The sequence below is a fragment of the Saccopteryx bilineata genome, chromosome 5 (genome assembly GCF_036850765.1).
Source record: "Saccopteryx bilineata isolate mSacBil1 chromosome 5, mSacBil1_pri_phased_curated, whole genome shotgun sequence".
Lineage (NCBI taxonomy): Eukaryota > Metazoa > Chordata > Mammalia > Chiroptera > Emballonuridae > Saccopteryx > Saccopteryx bilineata.
In genome coordinates this window covers 187,376,064-187,396,335 of record NC_089494.1, presented here as the reverse complement: position 1 = coordinate 187,396,335, position 20,272 = coordinate 187,376,064, and the positions used below count along the sequence as shown (strand labels likewise).

Sequence of the window (20,272 nt, the reverse complement as noted above, 5' to 3'; positions counted from 1 at the left end):
GAGTGGTACAGTTGTGTCAGTTTATCAGTTTATGTGTCATACTCCAGGGAGAGAGGAAATGAGTTTTCTGAGAAGCTTTTTTTTTCCAGAAACTAGTCTTAGGAAGACAAAACAGATTTTGTTTTGACTGATATCTATATATGATGCATTAGCTTAGGTTAAATAGCTAACAACATTCTTTTCAGGTAAGCTTGTGCTAGAATTTAGTCTTGAAAAGCGAACAGTAATGTCAAGGGATGCTTATAAAACATCAGAAGCAAATTAGAGAGAATATTTTTATTGTAAAGATTTTTCTAAAATGAATGGATATAAAGCAATGAACATTATATAATGTTAGAAAAAATAGTTTGAAAATCTATTCCTTAGAATTTCCCCCCCTTTGAAATACATTTTCAGCAGCCTTTATTTGTTAGATAGTCACTTGATTTATTTTTTCAATTCGGTGATCATACTTTAAGGCAATGTAAACTCATTTTGATCAGATTTATTGTGGCAAAAATGTATTTTAAAAAGAAAACAAAGGAAATAATCTGTGTGTGTGATGGTTTTTACCAATACCAGTTCCCAGGAAAATATAATTAAAATAATTATGTGGATAGGTTCTTTCTGAGATAATCCCTTCTGAATAGTAATTCATATAATGAAGGGACTGTGTTTTGGGTAGCGCTGCTGCCATGGCAACTGTGAGGCTTTGAAAAGAGGTGGCAGGGTTCCAGGCGGCTGCTGAGCAAAAGAGCAGGCGGCTGTCTGGAGGAATAGCTACTGGGCCGTCCATACGGTTCTGTGGTTGTGGGTGACTTTTTAAAGCTTTTATGTATCTATTAAGGAAAATTAGTGTCCTTCAAAGAATATTCCTTCTGTCTTTTGAGGAAGAAAAATAGTATGTAGTGCCGAGGTATGTTTGGTTGTATTTTTTTTTTTTTTGGTATGTCTATTTTAAGATTTTATTTATTCATTTTAAAGAGGAGAAAGAGAGAGAACCGGGGTTGGGGGTGGAGGAGCAGGAAGCATCAACTCCCATATGTGCCTTGACCAGACAAGACCAGGATTTTAACCTGCGACCTCAGCATTCCAGGTCAACGCTTTATCCACTGCGCAACCACAGGTCAGGCATGTATGTATATTTTAACACCATAGACTTTAGAGTAATTGAAGTAGATATTCGGAAAAAACAAATGCTGCCTGTCAAACGCTAGCCCTGCCAAAAATTAAAAGCAGAAGTTTACTGTGTTTATTAAATTCCAGGTTTAGTAGAAAAAAAGTCCACTAAAGGAAGTGCTTGATCTAAAATCTTTTTATTAACACTTCTTGAAACTTTATATCAGGGGTCCCCAAACTTTTTACATAAGGGGCCAGTTCACTGTCCCTCAGACCGTTGGAGGGCCGCCACATACAGTGCTCCTCTCACTGACCACCAATGAAAGAGGTGCCCCTTCCAGAAGTGTGGTGGGGGGCTGGATAAATGGTCTCAGGGGGCCGTAGTTTGGGGATGCCTGCTTTATATGAAAGTCTTTTTGATGGAAGACTGTAGAGATAAAAGCAAATGAAGTTCACATACATTTAAAGCATGTGAAAATATCAAGCTTAAATTTTGTGTTATATAAGTATAGTTCTGATGGTTAAACTTTAAGTGATTTATTTAAGATATTATTTTCAAACTGAAACTGTAAGGTGTGGTATATAGTTACAGGGCTTTTATGGTGGCTTCCCCATCAATCGCCATATGATTATTGAGCACATGCTTGGTGTCCAGAACTGTTTAGATTCAGGGGAAAAGGGATTATTCTTTATTTTGTATCTTTAACAAGCAGGTTACTGCTTTGCATTTGCAAACTGGGTGTATTTAAAAATAGCTTGATTTCCCCCAACCTATGGTGGTCTAGTGGATAAAAAATCGACCTGGAGCGCTGAGGTCGCCAGTTCAAAACCCTGGGCTTGCTCGGTCAAGGCACACATGGGGGTTGATGCTTCCTGCTCCTTCCCCTTTCTCTCTCTCTCTAAAACTGAATTTAAAAAAATCTAACAAATAAGAATAGCTTGATTTCAAGAGTTGTCCACATATTAGAGCAGTGAAAACAGTATGGTGTCTGAAATTCTAAAACAGATTTGTAGTGTGCTTTCTTACTACAGATTAGATAAATCAAAAATAAATCAGTTCACTGTTCGTGATATGTTATTTTGAAGAGTAGGTATTTTGTTATATCGATTAATGCATTTCCTGCATCGGGTGCCACACTTTTTTTTCTTAATCACTGTCAAACATTTGATTAATGATGCAATTATTTAATTGCCAATATTTTTATAATATTACAAAAGATCTGCAACAAATTGTCCACCAAAGTTGAGAGTTGTTACTTTCTATTAATTACTTTCTAGTTAAAAGATAATATATGTCAGTAACTGCCTGACCTGGCAGTGGCACAGTGGATAGACCGTCGGACTGTGACGCAGAGGATCCAGGTTTGAAACCCAAGGTCCTTGGCTTGAGCATGGGCTCTTCCAGCCGGGCTCACCAGCTTGAGCACAGGGTCACTGGCTAGCAGAGGATCATAGACATGACCCCATGGTCTCTGGTTTGAGCCCAAGGTCACTGCTTAAGCAAGGCGTCACTCGTCCCACTGTAGAACCCCAGTCAAGGCACATATGAGAAAGCAATCAATAAACAACTAAGGAGATGCAACAAAGAGTTGATGCTTCTTATCTCTCTCCCTTTCTGTCTGTCCCACTCTCTATATCTCCGTCTCTGTCACACACACACACACACACACAAATATATATATATTATATATATAATAAAAAATTTAAGAGTTCAGAAGAATGTAAAGTTAAAGATGTGTTATCTTTTTCTTCAAAGCAAGAGGTCTTAGTTTTTAAGTGATTTAGAGTAACTGGTTAATTTGCCAGTTTGATAGACATCCCATCCAAATTTATATAGGATTAGTAAACATAAGACACAAACAAGCACTTATTAATTATATATTATTATTGAGAAATAGTTACTCAACCTAGCTAACAGTTTGAAATCTATGATTGTATTGATAGTTTCAGAATATTTCTTAATAATGTGATATAAGCATTCCTATTCCTTATAAATAATAATGAACAAGGCACTTTAAGAAATTTTTAATCTTTCTTTCTTTAACATACAAAAATATTGGTCTTGGCTTGCTCCTTTTTACCACTATCCTTACTCTATATAAAGCAAAATGTAACTTTATATTTCAAACTGGAAAAGAAGCTATTTTGTGTCAAGTAGTTTAAATGATTTACCTTTTCCCATTCCAAATGCCCTTGCATTATAATGTGCCACTGCTTTCAAGAGGTAAGTCTTTCATGTATCCTCTATTAATTTCAATTTTGTTGGACTGCAATTTTTTCTAACAGTTCCTATGTGGTATTTTGAAGGACCTGGCCTTAGAAGATATAATTATAATGAAATGGTAGTAACATTTTAAATGCTTTTTTCTTTGCAGAGAACACAAGTGACAAAGTTAGTATCCACATTACTGGAGAGGAAATATGGTGATTTATATATGAGTAAACAGCATGAATGCCCAATTTTTGCAAAATTAAGTTAAATTTTGCAAAAACAGCTATAATTTAGAATAACCACATTTAGTATTTTCAGTAAGTTTGGTTTGCATTGCTATGTGGTGGTGAATTGCTTTATGGTAATAAATACTGGTGTTTGATTTTTGTTATAAAATATATGTGGGGTTTGCTGTATAATCATTTAAAAAATAATGCTTTGGGGGATGTAAGATGTATCAGACTAGACTGCTGGGAAACAAAGTAAAGGTATAAGAAAAAGCATGCACATATATACCACTAGTGATTGGCATCTATACAACTAAGCTGATTTCCAAATTCGTATAACAAAACTAGTGTTCTACAGGTACAATCTCTAAGAACATTTTTAATATTTCAAACAACGTTGCTGAACGGTTTAGACCTCTGTATGTATAGTTATGTGTCGCTGGATCATAGAAAGTCTTTACACCTTTGAAATTAGTTAAAAGAGGTAATGATCAGTTTAGTAAATGTCACAGATAGTTGGCATAGGCAGTGGAAATCACTGTGGTGGAACTGAAAAACCTCGCTATCGTTATTTGTTGGTATTGGCAGTAAGTTGGCTGGTGATTACTAGCTTTAAAAATAGATTAAAATCACAGATGAGCATTTAAAATAAGTTCGTGTTTAAATTATGACTATTATGAGCTTGTGCTGAAATTTCTTTATTATTACTCTAGCAGAGTAGAATTGAAAATATAGAATACCTATCTTAGAGAAACTCAAGAGAGTTAACTATTGAATTATTAGAGCAACTATATTCTAGTGTGGCTAGGGTCTCACTAACTGAGTATTTTCATGTTATATACACAAGGAATATTGCACACCAGTGTGAAAATGACATATTTCCAAACACTGATTTATTGTTTGTCTATTTAAAGTTAAATTTTTATACACAAAGGCTTTGACTAGTTACTAGATTCCAATGAAACAATTTGACTTGTAAAGGGGGAAAGATAAGACTTGGAAAAATAAATTTAAAAATTTAGGTTAAATATGTATTTTTAAGATTCAGATTCATATTAATCAGGTAGTACTATGCACTGTTCTAGGTGTTTCTATGCATTATGTGATTTAATTCTCATTTAAACTCAATGCTGAGAAGTTACTTAATTCTCTCAAATCAAGCAGCTTGTCAGGACAGAGCTAAGATTGGAGCCTGCATTTTTTTTTAAGTCAAATTTTGGTGTGCCTTCTTGTGTATCACCTATTTGTGAACTGGGCTTATTTTTCTTATTTGAATTCATATTTATTTTTAATGATAATAGATTTGAGGATAAATTGAGTGAATTGAGGCTATATAAATACATAGTGTGCATAAACCACAGTTGGGTTTAATAGTACTTTTTAATATTGAGCAGTTGAGAGATCTGGCATAACTACAAACCTATACGTATTTGTATAGTTTTCAGAGTGCCCTCAAAAAAGTATGTTAAACATATGCCCTTACAACAAGTCTGAGAGAATGAGAAATTCTAGTCCATTTCACTGGTAAGGAAAAAAAAAAAGACCCCTTTCTGTGGGTTGCAGCTTTTCCAGGGAAGAGGAGAACGAGAAGCATAAGCATGGTAAACGCCAGGTCCCCTGCTCGCACCTGGCACAGATGCCATTGTAGTGTGCGATGGGCTCTTCTGCTTGGACAAGTTTTCTAAAATGCATGAAAATATTTGACATATTCAAATTAGCATCTTTACACTGAAACCAGTCAACCCTCCCTATATTTGCTGCTCCTTACAACCATATAGATCACCCCCCTCAACTTCATGTTGACATAAAACATTTTCCTGAAACTTTATAATGCTTAGATATATATATATATCTAAAATTCTATTCTGTTGAGGGGAAGTTATTTTGAAAAATTATTTCCTTTCTACTTAAAACAGTAAGGCAGAGGAGCGAATGCTTTACATTTCGGCTAGAAAACAAGAAATATTGATAAATTATTGAGGTCAACTTACCCCTGCGTCCCACCCCCATTCAGTGAAACTCAGCCCTTTAATGAATTTATGAAACTGACTTTACTATTTGAAAATATAGCCACATTGCACAGTCTTATTATTAAACTGGTAGGCAGTTTTTCTCACTATGTTTATATTGAATTATTAGTTACTCTAAAACTTTATTGGGAAGGATTGATTCAACAGTGTGTAGAAAATCTAGAGTTTATACTTTATCCTCTCTGTCTTTAGCGGAATATGGAATACAGTTGACCCTTGAACAACACAGGTTTGCACTACACAGATCCACTTATATGTGGAACATTTTTCAATAAGTACATACTTGACTCTCCTTATTCTTGAGTTTCATGTCCATGGATTCAAACAACCACTAATTGAAAACAGTATTTTTGATCCATAGTTGGGAACCACAGATGCAGAGGGAAAACTAGATGCATTCTTCCATGCCATTTTATTATATAAGGAACTTGAACATCTGTGGATTTTGCTGTCCCAGGGGGTCCTAGAACAAATCCCTGGAAGCTACCAAGGAACAATACAGTTTCTGGGAAGTCCAAAGTTATCTGTAAATTTTCCACTTAAGGGGTTGTCAGCACACCTAACCCCCGTGTTAGTTAAGGGTTAATTAAATAATTTTTAATTATTCCATACTTAGTAGGCTATGTGAGTGAATTATGTTTTGAGGTTTTCCCTCTTCAGATGCTATTAACCTAGTTTCTTTGCTATATCACATTGGTCATCCCTTCTGGATAAATCAGGTTTCTGATATACAGAACTGTGGAGTTCCTATCAGTCAGTTCTAAACTTACTGACATTTGCTTGTGAATGAGGGCAGTGGTAGTGATAGACAGGGAATAGTATGAAGACGAAATAATAGCCCATTATTCATGACCCTCTATGCTTTCTGTATTTTTCATCATAATTGCTACATTTTTAAAAATAAAAATACATGACTCAGGATAATTTATGTGAGATTACACTTTCTATTACTATGCTCTATTTATATTAATCCGTAAGAGTGATATTTTTCTTAATCTCTGATTTTAGAAATGATTCTAAAACACTTTGTTTCTATCTTACATCTAATAATTATTTTAAGCTAGAAATTTTTTAAAATAATGGATTTTATTGTCTTGTATTAGTAACTTGAGACTTGAGTTAGCATTGATATATGAAGTATAAATATTTTTCAGTGCTTATGGAAACATATGCAGATAAAACTGTTGTCCAATTAAAAACAGTGTAACAAATTTTTGACTAACATTTGTTCATATTTGTCTGTGCTTACATGATTATTTTGAAGCATGATGTTTGTATAACATGTTCATGTAAATTCATTGTTTTGAATTTTGTTTCATTTTTTTCTTTTCTTCTCTCTTTGGCCTCATCTTTGTCTGTTTTACACCATCCTGGGAACATCACTGTCTTCTCTCTCACAATTTTGTGTGTGTGTATTATTTCTCTTTCAGTAACCCTCACACCATGTAAGTACCTAATCAGTGGTTTCTTTTGTAATTTTTATCATTGTTTCTCTGTAAATTTCTGTCTTGTTTTCAACTTACCACCACCAGCAAATTTTGTTAGCATATTCTCATTGCAAGAATTTTCAAATATGTTAAGTAGCCCAAGAAACATGTTTTTCATGCTAGGGAACTTGATATGAATCAGTGGGTGTGTTTGGAGCACCTCCACTTCTACAGTGGAAAAACTTAATAAGCTAAATCTTAGGTAGATCGGTATTATACACAGTGCATATTGGAGTTAAGAGATATGGTTTGAACCTCCCTTGCTTAGTATTTTTTAAAAATTCGAATAAGTTTACTAATTTTTTTTCTCAGTGAGAGAAGGGGAGGCAGAGCAGACTCCTGCATGCACCCCGAGTGGGATCCACCTAGCAAGCCCACTAAGTGGCAGTGATCTGCCCATCTTGGATGTTGCTCCCTTGCTCAGCAACCAACCCTTTCTTTTTTTTTAAGTGCCTAAGGAGAGGCCATGGAGCCATCCTCAGCGCCTGGGACGAACTTGGTCCAGTTGAGCCATGGCTGCAGGAGGAGAGGGGAGAGAGAGAGAGAAAAGTGAGGAGGTGGAGGGGTAGAGAAGCAGATGGGCACTTCTCCTGACTACCCTGACTGGGAATCGAACCTGGGACATCCACATGCTGGGCCGATGCTCTACCACTGAGCCAACTGGCCAGGGCTGAGCTTGCTAAGTTTTTAATGTCTGTGTTTTGAAATAAATTATTTGCTCCTGCTAGTTTTTATATTCTATTTCAAATAGATTTTTAAAAATAAAATTATTGATATTATTCTTTTTTGATCATTGTCATCATAGTCTAGAGTTTCAAAGCCAGAAAACTCTAAGTAAATGTTTAGAAACTTTTTATCATTTAACACAAGACCTTTGCTGTGGTGAATGTTACAGAGTTCAAGGTGTACTATTTTTTTTTTAAAGTGTGTCATAGCTAAAAAATATTTTTAAGTGGTGTCATTTTATTATTCTTGGTGTCTTAATTTAACACCATTGTTTTTTGGGTTTTTATCAATTATAAAATAGTCTTAAACCTGAAACTGGCACTATTTAAGAATAAGCTACGGTCACTAATTATAGAGTCAGTTAAAACTATAAGTTTAATTGCTAAAATAAAATTATTCATGAAATTGCATAAGATAAAGTTATGTCTGCTTAAGAATTTGTATCTGCCAATGACTGTAGTTATGCAGTAATCTATGCCTCTTATTTCCTAATTCTTAAAAATTTTGTCTTTTAAAAAGAATTAGGTTTTGTTCAATGTTAGTAAAAGGTGTTTCAGATATTACACTTCTGAAATATTAAAATTTTTTCATAAATTATATTATTACTAATATTGCATATACATACTTTTGATTTTGTTCCTTATATATGCAGATGACCCGTAATCTTAGAAAATATATGATAAAAAATTTTGCTGGTAATAATAAAAGAAAACATTATGAGATCATTACTGTTAGGTACTGTGGAAAACACTTTACACACATTATCTTTCTTCCTTATTTCTTTTTTTTTTTTGTATTTTTCTGAAGCTGGAAATAGGGAGACAGTCAGACAGACTCCCGCATGCACCCGACTGGGATCCACCCGGCACGCCCACCAGGGGGCGACGCTCTGCCCACCAGGGGGCGATGCTCTGCCCCTCCGGGGCATCGCTCTGTTGCGACCAGAGCCACTCTAGCGCCTGAGGCAGAGGCCAAGGAGCCATCCCCAGCACCCGGGCCATCTTTGCTCCAATGGAGCCTTGGCTGTGAGAGGGGAAGAGAGAGACAGAGAGGAAGGAGAGGGGGAGGGGTGGAGAAGCAGATGGGTGCTTCTCCTGTGTGTCCTGGCTGGGAATCGAACCCGGGACTTCTGCACGCCAGGCCGACGCTCTACCACTGAGCCAACCGGCCAGGGCCATCTTCCTTATTTCTTAAAACAACCCATTAAGGTAGACGTAATCCCCATTTCCCAATAGGAAAAATCTAGACTTGGAGTAATTAAATGACTTACGTAAAACACACTGAGTGGAGGATGTAGCACCTGAGCTTTTGTCTGTCTGACTCTAAATCCAGTGTTACCATTAATTCTGTCATGTTCTTCACTAGGCAAAAACCCTTCTAGTGTACTGTGACAGTTTTGATAGTGTAACTATTAAAATGACACAGTCATGTGGAATTCTGGTGGCCCTGTGATTTTCTAGCAGTGAGTTATACCTAACTGGAGTTGCTTCCACACCCAACACTCTTAGGGCACTTTTCTCTACTTGGATCTTGTGCCAGTAGTCTGCTAGTCCAGACTTGGCTTCCTTTTCCTCTTCTGGAATTAAACTCTAGCCTCCAAATGTTTGTATTTCTCTTATTTTTGGAGGTGGAAAGAAAGATAGGAAGAATATTTATTGTGTTCACTAGACTTTAGGTTAAAGTGTTAAAATAGTGTACTTTTAATTTCAGCAATATTTATGCTTTATTAAGAGAAAAATGAATGTTCTTAGCAAGCTCTCTACTTTGCAGGTCCCTTTCATATATATTGTTTCATGTAATCCTCAGATCACTGTGACTTTGTATGTGGTATTCATGTCCGATACGTGAAAAAAAAACTGACACTTGGTGAGATTGACTTGTCCAAAATCATACACCTGAAAAATCACAGAGCCAAGATTTACATGTTGGTCTTTTCATAAGTATTCCATTGGTTTCGGATATACCGTAGCTATTCTTCACTATTCTGATTCTGCACACAATCTTATTAGGGTTGAGGGCTATCTGTCTGTACATATGAATGAGAAACTAGAAAATAACACTCTGTCTCTTTTCACAATTGTGTTTGGAATTGCTGGTTCAGCCAATACTAAACTCTTCTTGGTTCCTGGGCTAGTGAAACAAGATCATTTAATTCTTCTGGAAGATGATGTATTTTAGCAGTATTTATCAGTGGTTGTGAATGGAGTCATTATCTGTGTTTTGTTAGGAACTAGATGAACAATACAAATACATAATTTCAAATTGTTTTAATTTCTATGGACGTTTTAATTTCTCCTTGTTTCTTTCTTAATCTTTTCTTTTCCTTTTCTTCATGTTGGAAATGTCTCTTCTGCTGCCTTCTTCTGTCACATAAAAAGGAAAATCCCACCTAAACGGTAACCTTTTTGTTGAATAGATACTTATACTATTATTTTATATTAGCATATATGTACCTTTTTATCTAACTTAAAACTTATTCTACTTTATCATAGAAGGATACTCTTTATTTTTTAAGAGAATTGAAGCTGTGTACACTTTCAAAAGCAAAATATATAAAAGGAACATGGAAGATTAATTGTATGCATTATAAATAATTTAGAAGAGGGTATTTATCCTTAATATAATTATAAATTTTTAAATCTTTTTTTTCCTTCCTAATCCTAGCCCACCGAGAAAACACATCGTGGAGCGTAATACAGAGTTTTATCACATCCCTACTCACAGTGATGCCAGCAAGAAGAGACTGATTGAGGATACTGAAGACTGGCACCCAAGGACTGGCACGACCCAGTCTCGCTCTTTCCGAATCCTGGCCCAGATCACTGGGACGGAACATAGTAAGTAAATACCTACGGACTCGAATAGATGAATGTTCTTTGCCACAGAAAAGTAGCAGATAGTTATTGGAAAAAAATAATTCTCCTCAGACAGTTTGCTTTTAAATTATGTTGTGCATAATATGGGTATTGTAAATAAGAAACCAGCCCAGGAGAGCTACACTGAAAAATGTAGTAGCAATGGTAATAGTAACACTGATTGTAGTGCACAGGGGATGAGAAAATGATACAGAATTCTTTTTTAGTGTCTCTGTTCAGTTTGACCACTTGGTATTAATTGATACATGCAATTACTTAAGTCAGTGATATTCACCCTTTTTCATCTCATGGCACACATAAACTAATTACTAAAATTCTGTGGCACACCAAAAATTATGTTATATTTTTGCCTATCTGACAAAAAATATATATATAGTTTTGATTCATTCTTGCCAGACAGCTATTGTTGTCTTAGCTGTTCTCATGTTTTAATTTGCCAGTCTCAGGGAAAGAGGTCAGTACCCATGACTAAATAGTCAGGTATTGCATGTTTTAAATTTTTTTATGGCACATCTGTTGAAAATCACTGTATTAAGTGATTTTAAAGTTTAAGAAGCAAACTAATATTGAATATTACTTATTGTATTTCAGTGAAAGAATCTGAACCTGATAATACAAAGAAAGCAAAGTAAGTTGTTCATTTTTTTTGTAAATTGAATGCTTTCCTTTTACTAATGGTCTCTGTTTTTACATTTTCAAGTGTAATGGTATGGCATTTTATTTTTGCAACTAGAAGCTAAGCTTTTAATTTTGATGCCCTTTGTGGAACTCAGATGTACAACTTACAGATTTTATAATCAGTAGATAATGTCTGGATTTTGTGTCTAAGAGCTATTTTCTTTAGTATTGAAGTAAGTGGGCAGAAGGGTATATCTGGGGGTTCTTTGCTAACAATGTAGTCTCTGAGTGAGTTCATGTGATCTTGGCCATCATCTTATTTTGGGCATAAAAATTGCTGTTGCTCTATAGATTAATTTCTGTATTTCTAAAAATGCTCTATCCTTCAGATACTTTGCTGTTAAATAAAACAGCTATATAAAATAAAGCTTTTATAAGGCATGTTTTCTGCATGATGAACAAAGTATAGAAGCTCTTTTTTGCTCTTTCTTACGACTATTCTATCCCTTTTCTTGTTTTCTTTTTTTCTTTCTTTCTTTCTTCTTTTTTTTTTATTTCCACAGGGAAAAGATACCCCTTCACGTCTTTAGTCCCAAATACACAAAATTGCGTGACTGGCACCATGAAGTTTCAGCACGTGCTCTTAACGTACAGTGATTTATGAGCTTTGCCCCCTCAAGCAGCCAGCACATACCTTTTCATTCACTTTTTCTTTTTTTCCAACTTCATAGAAAAATCTGTATTAAATTTGCCTTGTGAAAAAAATAGAACCTTTTCTATACTTTTCTAAGCATTTCCTGCTGTTGTGAAATTAAGGAGGATGAACATGTATTATGCTAGTTGGTAGCTCACAGATGTTAAACCAAGAGAATATATTAAGGGCCTAGATCTATTCAGTGGATTTATATCTGCTTCCATTTTTATTGGGGGACTTAACGTGGAAAAAGAATTCTTCTCATAAGTTGAATTGGTTGGTCATTTGAAGCAGAGGAGGATGAGCAAATAATGTCCTCATCTAATTTGGAAAATACTTTCTTTATGGTACTACATTTTCCAAGATTACTTTTAAGTTCATTATTACATAATGTTCAGAGTGGATTGTGAAGTAAAACAAGAAGACTTTATTAGAACAGAGTTCATTATAAATTTGAGTATCTTTTAAAGTAGGTACTGGATAGGATGGTTGTATGAAGAGGAGGCAGACCAGTTTGGGGTTTAAAAGGGAAGAAGAGAATTCTGCCCCTGTTTTCAATGGGGGGAAATACACTATTCTTTTGATTTGGTTAATTTCAAAAATCCTGTTTTCTATCAAAGGAAGTATTTCTAAGGTGGTGAATGTTATTAGGATATAGACAACTTATAGGCATTAACTAGTAAGATATAGCAAAGATAGATTTGCTTTGTTTCTAAATCAGAGGAATGAACAGAAAATAAATTGCAGTATGAATAATTCTTGATGTGACATCAGAGAAACATTTTACTTAGTGATATAAACTATTGTGCGTTGCTGCTCTTCTTAGGAAGCTCTGTTTGGGGCAACACATTTAAGCTAAATTTATGACCAGAAATGCTTTCTGTCTTGTAATATAATGTATTATATATTAGAACTAAATGCAATAATAAATGCATTTTGAAGTTTGGAAAAGTATTGTAATAAAGTTGCCTTTAATTTAGCTTTGTATCTTGTTTTCTGTTTCTTTGAAGCTAGTAACAATGCCATCCAAGACTTGCTAAAATATTACTTGGGTAAAATAAGTATCTTGATATTTCATTTGGGAAACCTTTTTAATTCTAATACTAAAATGTGAGTGTAGAATATGTCAAGGCTCATATTTAATTTTCCCCCTGACTTGTTACATTGGTTAGCATAACATTTTATGCAGCATATAAACTCCATTAGACTCTGGCACAACCTAGAATTAGTCTTTGTGTGAAAATGATTACTGAAGGATCTTGTCTGCATTTGAGGTTCTGTTTTAACCTACCGTATTTCCCCATGTATAAGATGCTCCCATGTATAAGACTCACCTTAATTTTGGGGCCCAAAATTTGAAAAAAGAGTATATTACATAAAGTTATTGAACTCAAATTTTATTCATCATAAAATTCATTCAACTCCTCATCCCTGTTAAAACTCCCAGCCATTAGCTTGTCCTCATCTGTGTCTGATGATGAATCACTCTCTTCATATATTTCCTCTATGGCATTTGAAATACCACAACCACTGTAGAAGATGCACCCAGTTTTTAGACCCCAAATTATTCAAGAAAGGGTGCGTCTTATATGTGGTGAAATACGGTATTTCCTATCACTCGAATGTTCCCATTGACTAGGACAACTCCCTAATAATTTGGAGAAACTTAACATTAATTTCAGTTGGCGATTGATTACTGTTTGAAATTTGGCATGCCAAATGCATTGAAAACATAGTTCTAGGATTTATCTACGCTCATTTCTGCTTCACATCATAAGATATTAAAATGTCTTTCTTTTACTGCATCAGTTATTCTTCAGAGACTCTAATTTTATGATCCCATTTATGACGATGTCTCTGGCTTCTATAAGAAATTAGGTATAGGCTTCCCTATACCTATTAATTCCTCATTGATCTTAAAAAGATGATGTTTGAAGGAAGATAGAATCAAGGTCTCATGAAAATTAATTGTGTAGGTAGAGTAAACATGGTCTTTTCCACGAAGAATCAAATTTCTAGATTAATGACAGGGTTGAGAGAAAAACTACTTGAAAGAGAGTTTTAGGTAAATAAAAGAATTTTTCCCTAATTAAGATAAGAGAATTATATATAGAACTTTTATGACTTGAAATAAGTACAGATGAAAATAAGAATTTAATACGTTGCCTATTTGAAAATAAAGTATTTAATGTCACACTGAATGTATAAACTTAGATAAATAGAATGGTCCATATTTGGGTATGAGGGTAAATGTTTAGCCAGGATCACAGTGGACATTCCAGTTAACCCTGTCAGAGGTTGAATTCCTAAACTCAATTAATCTCCTGGGACATCTTATATTCCTAACTTGGAAGCTAGCCAAAAATTATAAAAGCTTCTTGCAAAATATTATTGTAAGTCTAGTGACTTAATTTATAGCTTGTTTTTGTTTGTCTCTCTTATACAGACTTTATGATAGGATTGTTTTTAATGTGAAATTGGAAAGTTACTCTTAAGAATTTCAACATTTTTTCTTAAAATATTTACCAGTCAAAAGATGGAATGTCTCCCACACAGTCAGTAGCTTGTTACCTCAAAAAACACATTATTTGTGGAAACAGAAATATATTCATTTTGTACATTATTGTGTCCTTTAGGAAGATTCAGATAAAAATAAAAGATACCTTAGTTTGTTAAAAAATTTTTTTTTGATATTAGGAGAGTAGTAGTCTCTATTTAAATTCAAATTTATTCATTACTCAAATATAAAATGTATTGATTTCCCCCAGGTAAATAACATTGTGATTGTTGTATTTCTGATATGTATTTAATATTATTATATAAATCATAAACATTCATCACTTGTATCCACTTTTTTCACATGAGTAATTATTGGCTGTTTAAACACCGGGCACTGCTGTGTGCTAGGGATTCAGTAATGCATAACAGAAAAATATATAACCAAGATGATACGAGATAATTGTGTTACTAAGATAATAAAGTTAATATACAGGAAATTTGACTTAGGTAGGTAAGGATTACTTAGATTGTGTGGACTTCTGAGGAGATCACCTTAGACCCATTACCTGAGAGAGGCGGGGGTCACTCGTGACATCTTGGGGTCCATGTTTAAGACAGAGAAAACAGGTGTGGGAATGCTGAAGCAGAAAGTGAACAGAAAGGACAGTACGCCAAAGATGCCGCATGACAGGGCAAGCATGATGTCACAACATCCTAAAGTATTTATGCCCATAGGCATAGAACCTACTACTAACCCATTACTAACCATGGCATTTTCAAGGGGAAGTTGACTTATTATCATATCTAACCATTTTCAAGCAAAATTAGGAAACCTAGAACCCAGGTAGTTTAACCAACTTGCTAAATAAACTACATACACTCATCTGACCCTGAGCATCATTATCAATGTAATCCTTTTCTCATTGAGACCCATCTAAGTTGACACTTAGTAAAAGCAGGCATTTAACACAGTATATGTTGGTAACATGTATGTAAGGGAACAGAATGTCCTGTAATGTGTACATAAAGCCATTTAAAAACAAGACATGCATGTATGGAAATTTGAATATAATGATCTGTATGTAATTTAGTGATGAATTTGACAATTTAGTATTCTCTTTATAAACTTTCCTAGAATTGTTTGGACTCATTCCTTTTGTTTATCCCATTAAAGAATATTCCTTAAACCAAGTAAATATTTCCTTGCTCATTCTTTCCAAAAAAGACATCTACATCTTACCTTCTATTTTTTTTTTTCTGGTTTGAACAGTAAAAAACAGGAAATGATAAATTCTGGGTTTTAGACTCAGATTTGTAACTAACTCTTTTCTGCTCCTGAGTTCCCACTTTAAAATACAAAGTTAGAGTCAGTGATGGACACTACGATGCCCACCCAGAACTGCTTCAGAGGAGAACTCGAATGCCCTGCTGCTCAGTGTATGGCGGTAGGATTGCATTCAGGGGTCAGCGCCCTCAAACAGCACCTTAGCTGCTGACACCCCTCCAGCCGTACCACAGCCTTCGTGGAGCTGTCCAAAAGCAGTAACCTGATTGGATGGAGGAAGAGGTGAAAGCCTGGCCATTTCAGCCCATGTAGAGACATACTCAAACATCCATTCTATTCAAGCACTTCCCATCTTCTCCCTTCTAAAGGTTGGTTCTAGCTAGCGACATTTCTCAATAAGCACCCTCCATGCTAAATTCTGTCCTGGCATTTGCTTTCCGGCGAACCTGATCTGCAACAGAATCTTCATCTCTTAGATCTCCATTTGGACCTCAATTGCAGGGGTTCTCTTCACTGTGGTTCCTGTCTTCATCACCTCGTCATTCACTCTGTCATTGTCACTTGTTAACCTTCTCTTTAAATCTTCAACTCAGATCACACACACGGTTCAGATAAATCATTAAAGTGAAAGATGCCAGGTAAGTCAGCCTGAAAGGTTTATGGAAGTCAAAAGGAAAAGGATATTTGTTGATTGCATCAGAAGCATCCCAGTAAAGATACTGAGAAATTAAATGGAGAAATGCAGATACAACAAGGTCGGAGGGGTGCTTCTGGGGATGAAGGATGCTAAGTGTCACACTCTGAGTAATTCCACAGACGGAAGCACTCTGCTGCCCCTGGTGCCCGTGCTGTGCCACCGACCACGACGCTGAGTCATGGGCTCCCTCTTCCGAGGGTTCCTTGTTCCTTCCTCGAACTCCAGTTTTGAAATGCAGTCTCACCACAGTGCATCACCCTCCACAGCAGAAGTAATCTTTCCACTTCTGGAGTAACATAATACATTATTTTTACTTCTCTTTTGGCATTCCTTTTACTGATTTGTATTATATATATATATGTCCTAAATATCCAGCTAGAGCATGAGTTCTTTGAAGACAAGAGTCTTAGTATAATGGTATAAATTGGAAGGGAAAGGCATTCTAATAAGCATGGTATTTTTTCCTGGATGCAACTGTAGCTGTGTAAGGGAAGCTCCATACATTCAATATAGAAATTTATGTATATAAATGGAAAGTATTAGAAATGTATATAAAGTATAATATAAGAATATAAATTACAAATATATAAAAGTGCAAATCCAGTTTGAAAGTCAGTGGTAGGATGGTAAGATGTATCTCTGGTGGACTACTTAAATTGGAAATAGCTGAGGCTGCCATAACAAGACACCACAGATTTGGTGGCTTAAACAACAGAAATGTATTTTCTCACAGTTCTAGAAGTTAGGAGTCCTAGATGAAGATGTTAACAGGGGTGCTTTGTGGCGAGGCCTCTCTGGCCTGCAGATGGCCATCTTCTCACTGCGCCCTCACTTGGCCTTGCCTTGAGCACACCGAAGAGCACTGGTATCTCTTCCTTTCCTTATAAGGACACCAGTCTTACTGGATTGGGGGCCTACTGTTACGACTTCCTTTACCCTTACTTCTTTAGAGGCCCTCTTTCAAAATACTGTCACATGGGGGCTTAGCTTTCAATGTATGAATTGGGAATGGGGAGACGCACAATTCAGTTCATAACATAGCAGCTGCCTTTCTGTCCCGATACTCAATTTGACAAATTAATACATTAAAAAAAAAAAAAGGTTTTTTTAGGTAGAATCACTGACTTGGGCCCAGTTGGAAGCATCATTGTTCTCTCTGCTGTGGGGTCTCATTTTCAACTTCGGATGACTGTCATTTGTCTCCATGTGTTCTCCATCACAAGAGCACAAGCTCATTGAACACAGTTTTGCTGTCCTCTCATACTGGGCATTAACACTAAAAAATTGTTCCTAATTATGTATAGTGGCATATTTCTCCAGTTTTCTAATTGTTGAATTTTAAGGAAATTGTTTATATCATGGTGTACACAACTTTTAATCGAATATAAATTCAATGTAAGGTCAAATTTTCATAAAAAATGCTACACATTAATATCTATTGAAAGTAAAGTTAAACAATACCTAAGATGTTTAAAAGGAGAATTGTGCTCTGTGCAATCTATCTGGCAAAGTTAGATTTCTCCTGATGATGTGTTTGTTAAATTGTCATGGAAGACTTTTTAAGAAATTAAATGAAAGTTTGTTTTTGAATTCATCTTTCTTTGTGTTTCTGGTCTGTTTCAACATGAATAGCTCAGTGACTCCTGTGAGGAGATAATACATAACTAATTTTAGAAACAGGTGTATGAGAAGTTTAGTGCTCAGTTTGGAAAACCAGTACAGTTTTATTATTACTAAGGAAATGTTTGAAGTTAAGAGTCTAATCTATAGCATTGATTAAAAAGAAACAACAGCCATTTTATTAGTAATTAGAATGGAAAGCTAGTGAATGATATGTGTATGGCTTACTGGCTTAGAGAATTACAGGACGCCACAGAAAATTTCATTAGAAGATAATCTTTAAAAAAATACTATATACTTAAAATACATTATTGTCAAGCACCAAAGAATTTGTTAAATGATTTTCTTGATCTCACTCTTTTAAGAGCTTCTACTACATAGTGAATATTTATCTAATCAGATTAAAGTTTTTTATGCTTATACAGGTTTATATAAATAAGTATGTAGTAATATTTTATTTTAGCAGAAAGATATATTAAATTATCATGATAAAAACATTTTTATCAATCTTTTAACTCCTATTTTAAGGAATGATAGGTTCTGATTTCTCACATATTGTGATTAAGAATTAATAATATATGGATTTACAATTTTCAAAGACTTAAAATACTCATCCAGGGAGGAGTCACTGCCTCTCCCAATTAGTAGAAAAATGATTCAAAGTAGTCACCAGTTACATTATACAAAACTGAAACAACTATGGGGGAAAATATCCTTTTATAGGCTGCCTCATAGTACTAAACAATGACCGCAGGATTTCTGGCTGAAGGCTGTTAAACGGATCTTAAGTGACTTCTTGAGCAGAAACCTATTACTTTTGTACATTTGGTGAATATTTAGAAAGTATGAACTACACAAATACTTCTGAACATACTCTTTTTTTACACCAACTTTAAAAAAAAAATGTAGTTCATTCACAGATATAAAACTCACATAAAATAATGAGGACAAATAGCTTGCTGTCCTGTGCCATGTCTTGGCTCTTGCTGTGTTTCACAAGTACACTGTTCTTACACTGCATATCCTTATTAAGACTCGTGCCCTTTGAGTAAATTACCTAAAACTACTATCCTTCATAAGCTATGAAAAGAAATCAGAAATTATTTCCTAGTCTCATATTCTTACATATTTTTATGAGGTAAGAATTTAACAATTTAATTTACCCCAAAACATAGAACGCCAATGCTCCCACAGCATAGTCTAATTTTAAACAATAAAAATAGAATATCAGCCAGACAGAATGTCTTAGCTGATTCCATTGTATACATTCCTGCAAAGTATGTTCACCAACCTGGAAAAAATACTACAAGCCAAAATAAAAATGGGTATATACCATGCAATAATTTTGTCTATTGTAAAATATGAAATATTTGTAATTTATCTCTCTTGATTTTCTTCCGGTGGGTTATATGTCCTATGCAAATGCTGGTTTAGTGACTGTAATGTGGAGGTCGCCACCTATTGAACATAAGTAATTACTACACTTCACTGCCTTGTGAGAGTAGTACTTCAAAATTATGTAAGTTTTTATACAACAGTTGTTTAATTCTCTATTTAATTATGGATATCCCTTTGTACTTTTTTCAAATTAAACTGGGAATATTACCAGTTGTAAATATGTTTTCATGAAAATCTGTTTTTATAATATGCAAAAATTGACTTTCATAGTCCAGAATATTTACTAAGTTCCATAGAAGTTTTACCAGATCAGCCACACTTCACTTATAATGTTGTTCAGATAAATTCTTTCTACTTTACCTGTAGAAAGATAAATAACACAACAAAATTATTTTATTGAATTAAACCACAGAATAAAATGAACTTGACTTCTTGACTAAAACTCAGTATTAAAGACACCTCTTGAAGGTGACTTTTTCTCTAACTTCAAAAGAAATCACAACTTTAAAAAATGAATTAAAAGCAGTGATAATAGGCATTTTTTACCATGATGGAAGGCTTAATTTTCTACCTCTTGCCACTATTCAATTTTACATACTTCAGTCACACTGAAAGTCTCAGAAGCCCAAGTTTTTCTATCTTTATGTTATGTGAAGATGTGTTTATGATGATGGTATGAGTCTTATAAAAGAAAATTGAATTATATAATATAGTATAAAACCAATGACAGGTATGAATATTTAGGCATCTTAATTTTCCATAGTCAAATTAAATAATTATTTTCAAATTACATTATTTGAACAAT

The 20,272-nt window shown here is 34.6% G+C and overlaps 1 protein-coding gene across 13 annotated transcripts in view; it reads left to right on the top strand.

The window, feature by feature from the left end:
- PDLIM5 (PDZ and LIM domain 5) overlaps positions 1-20,272 on the top strand; it is a 310,363-nt gene that overhangs the window by 223,206 nt on the left and 66,885 nt on the right. For 4 of the 13 annotated variants that reach the window (XM_066280190.1, XM_066280193.1, XM_066280188.1 and 1 more), the window contains exons 6-9: positions 6,998-7,012; positions 10,159-10,176; positions 10,445-10,617; positions 11,248-11,284. In XM_066280190.1, coding sequence (XP_066136287.1) covers positions 6,998-7,012; positions 10,159-10,176; positions 10,445-10,617; positions 11,248-11,284 — 243 coding nt within the window. Of the gene's footprint in view, positions 1-773; positions 896-964; positions 1,106-3,473; positions 3,491-6,997; positions 7,013-10,158; positions 10,177-10,444; positions 10,618-11,247; positions 11,285-11,837; positions 12,948-20,272 lie in introns of those variants that run through there. The other 9 variants (XM_066280194.1, XM_066280191.1, XM_066280195.1 and 6 more) reach the window with 7 other exon arrangements.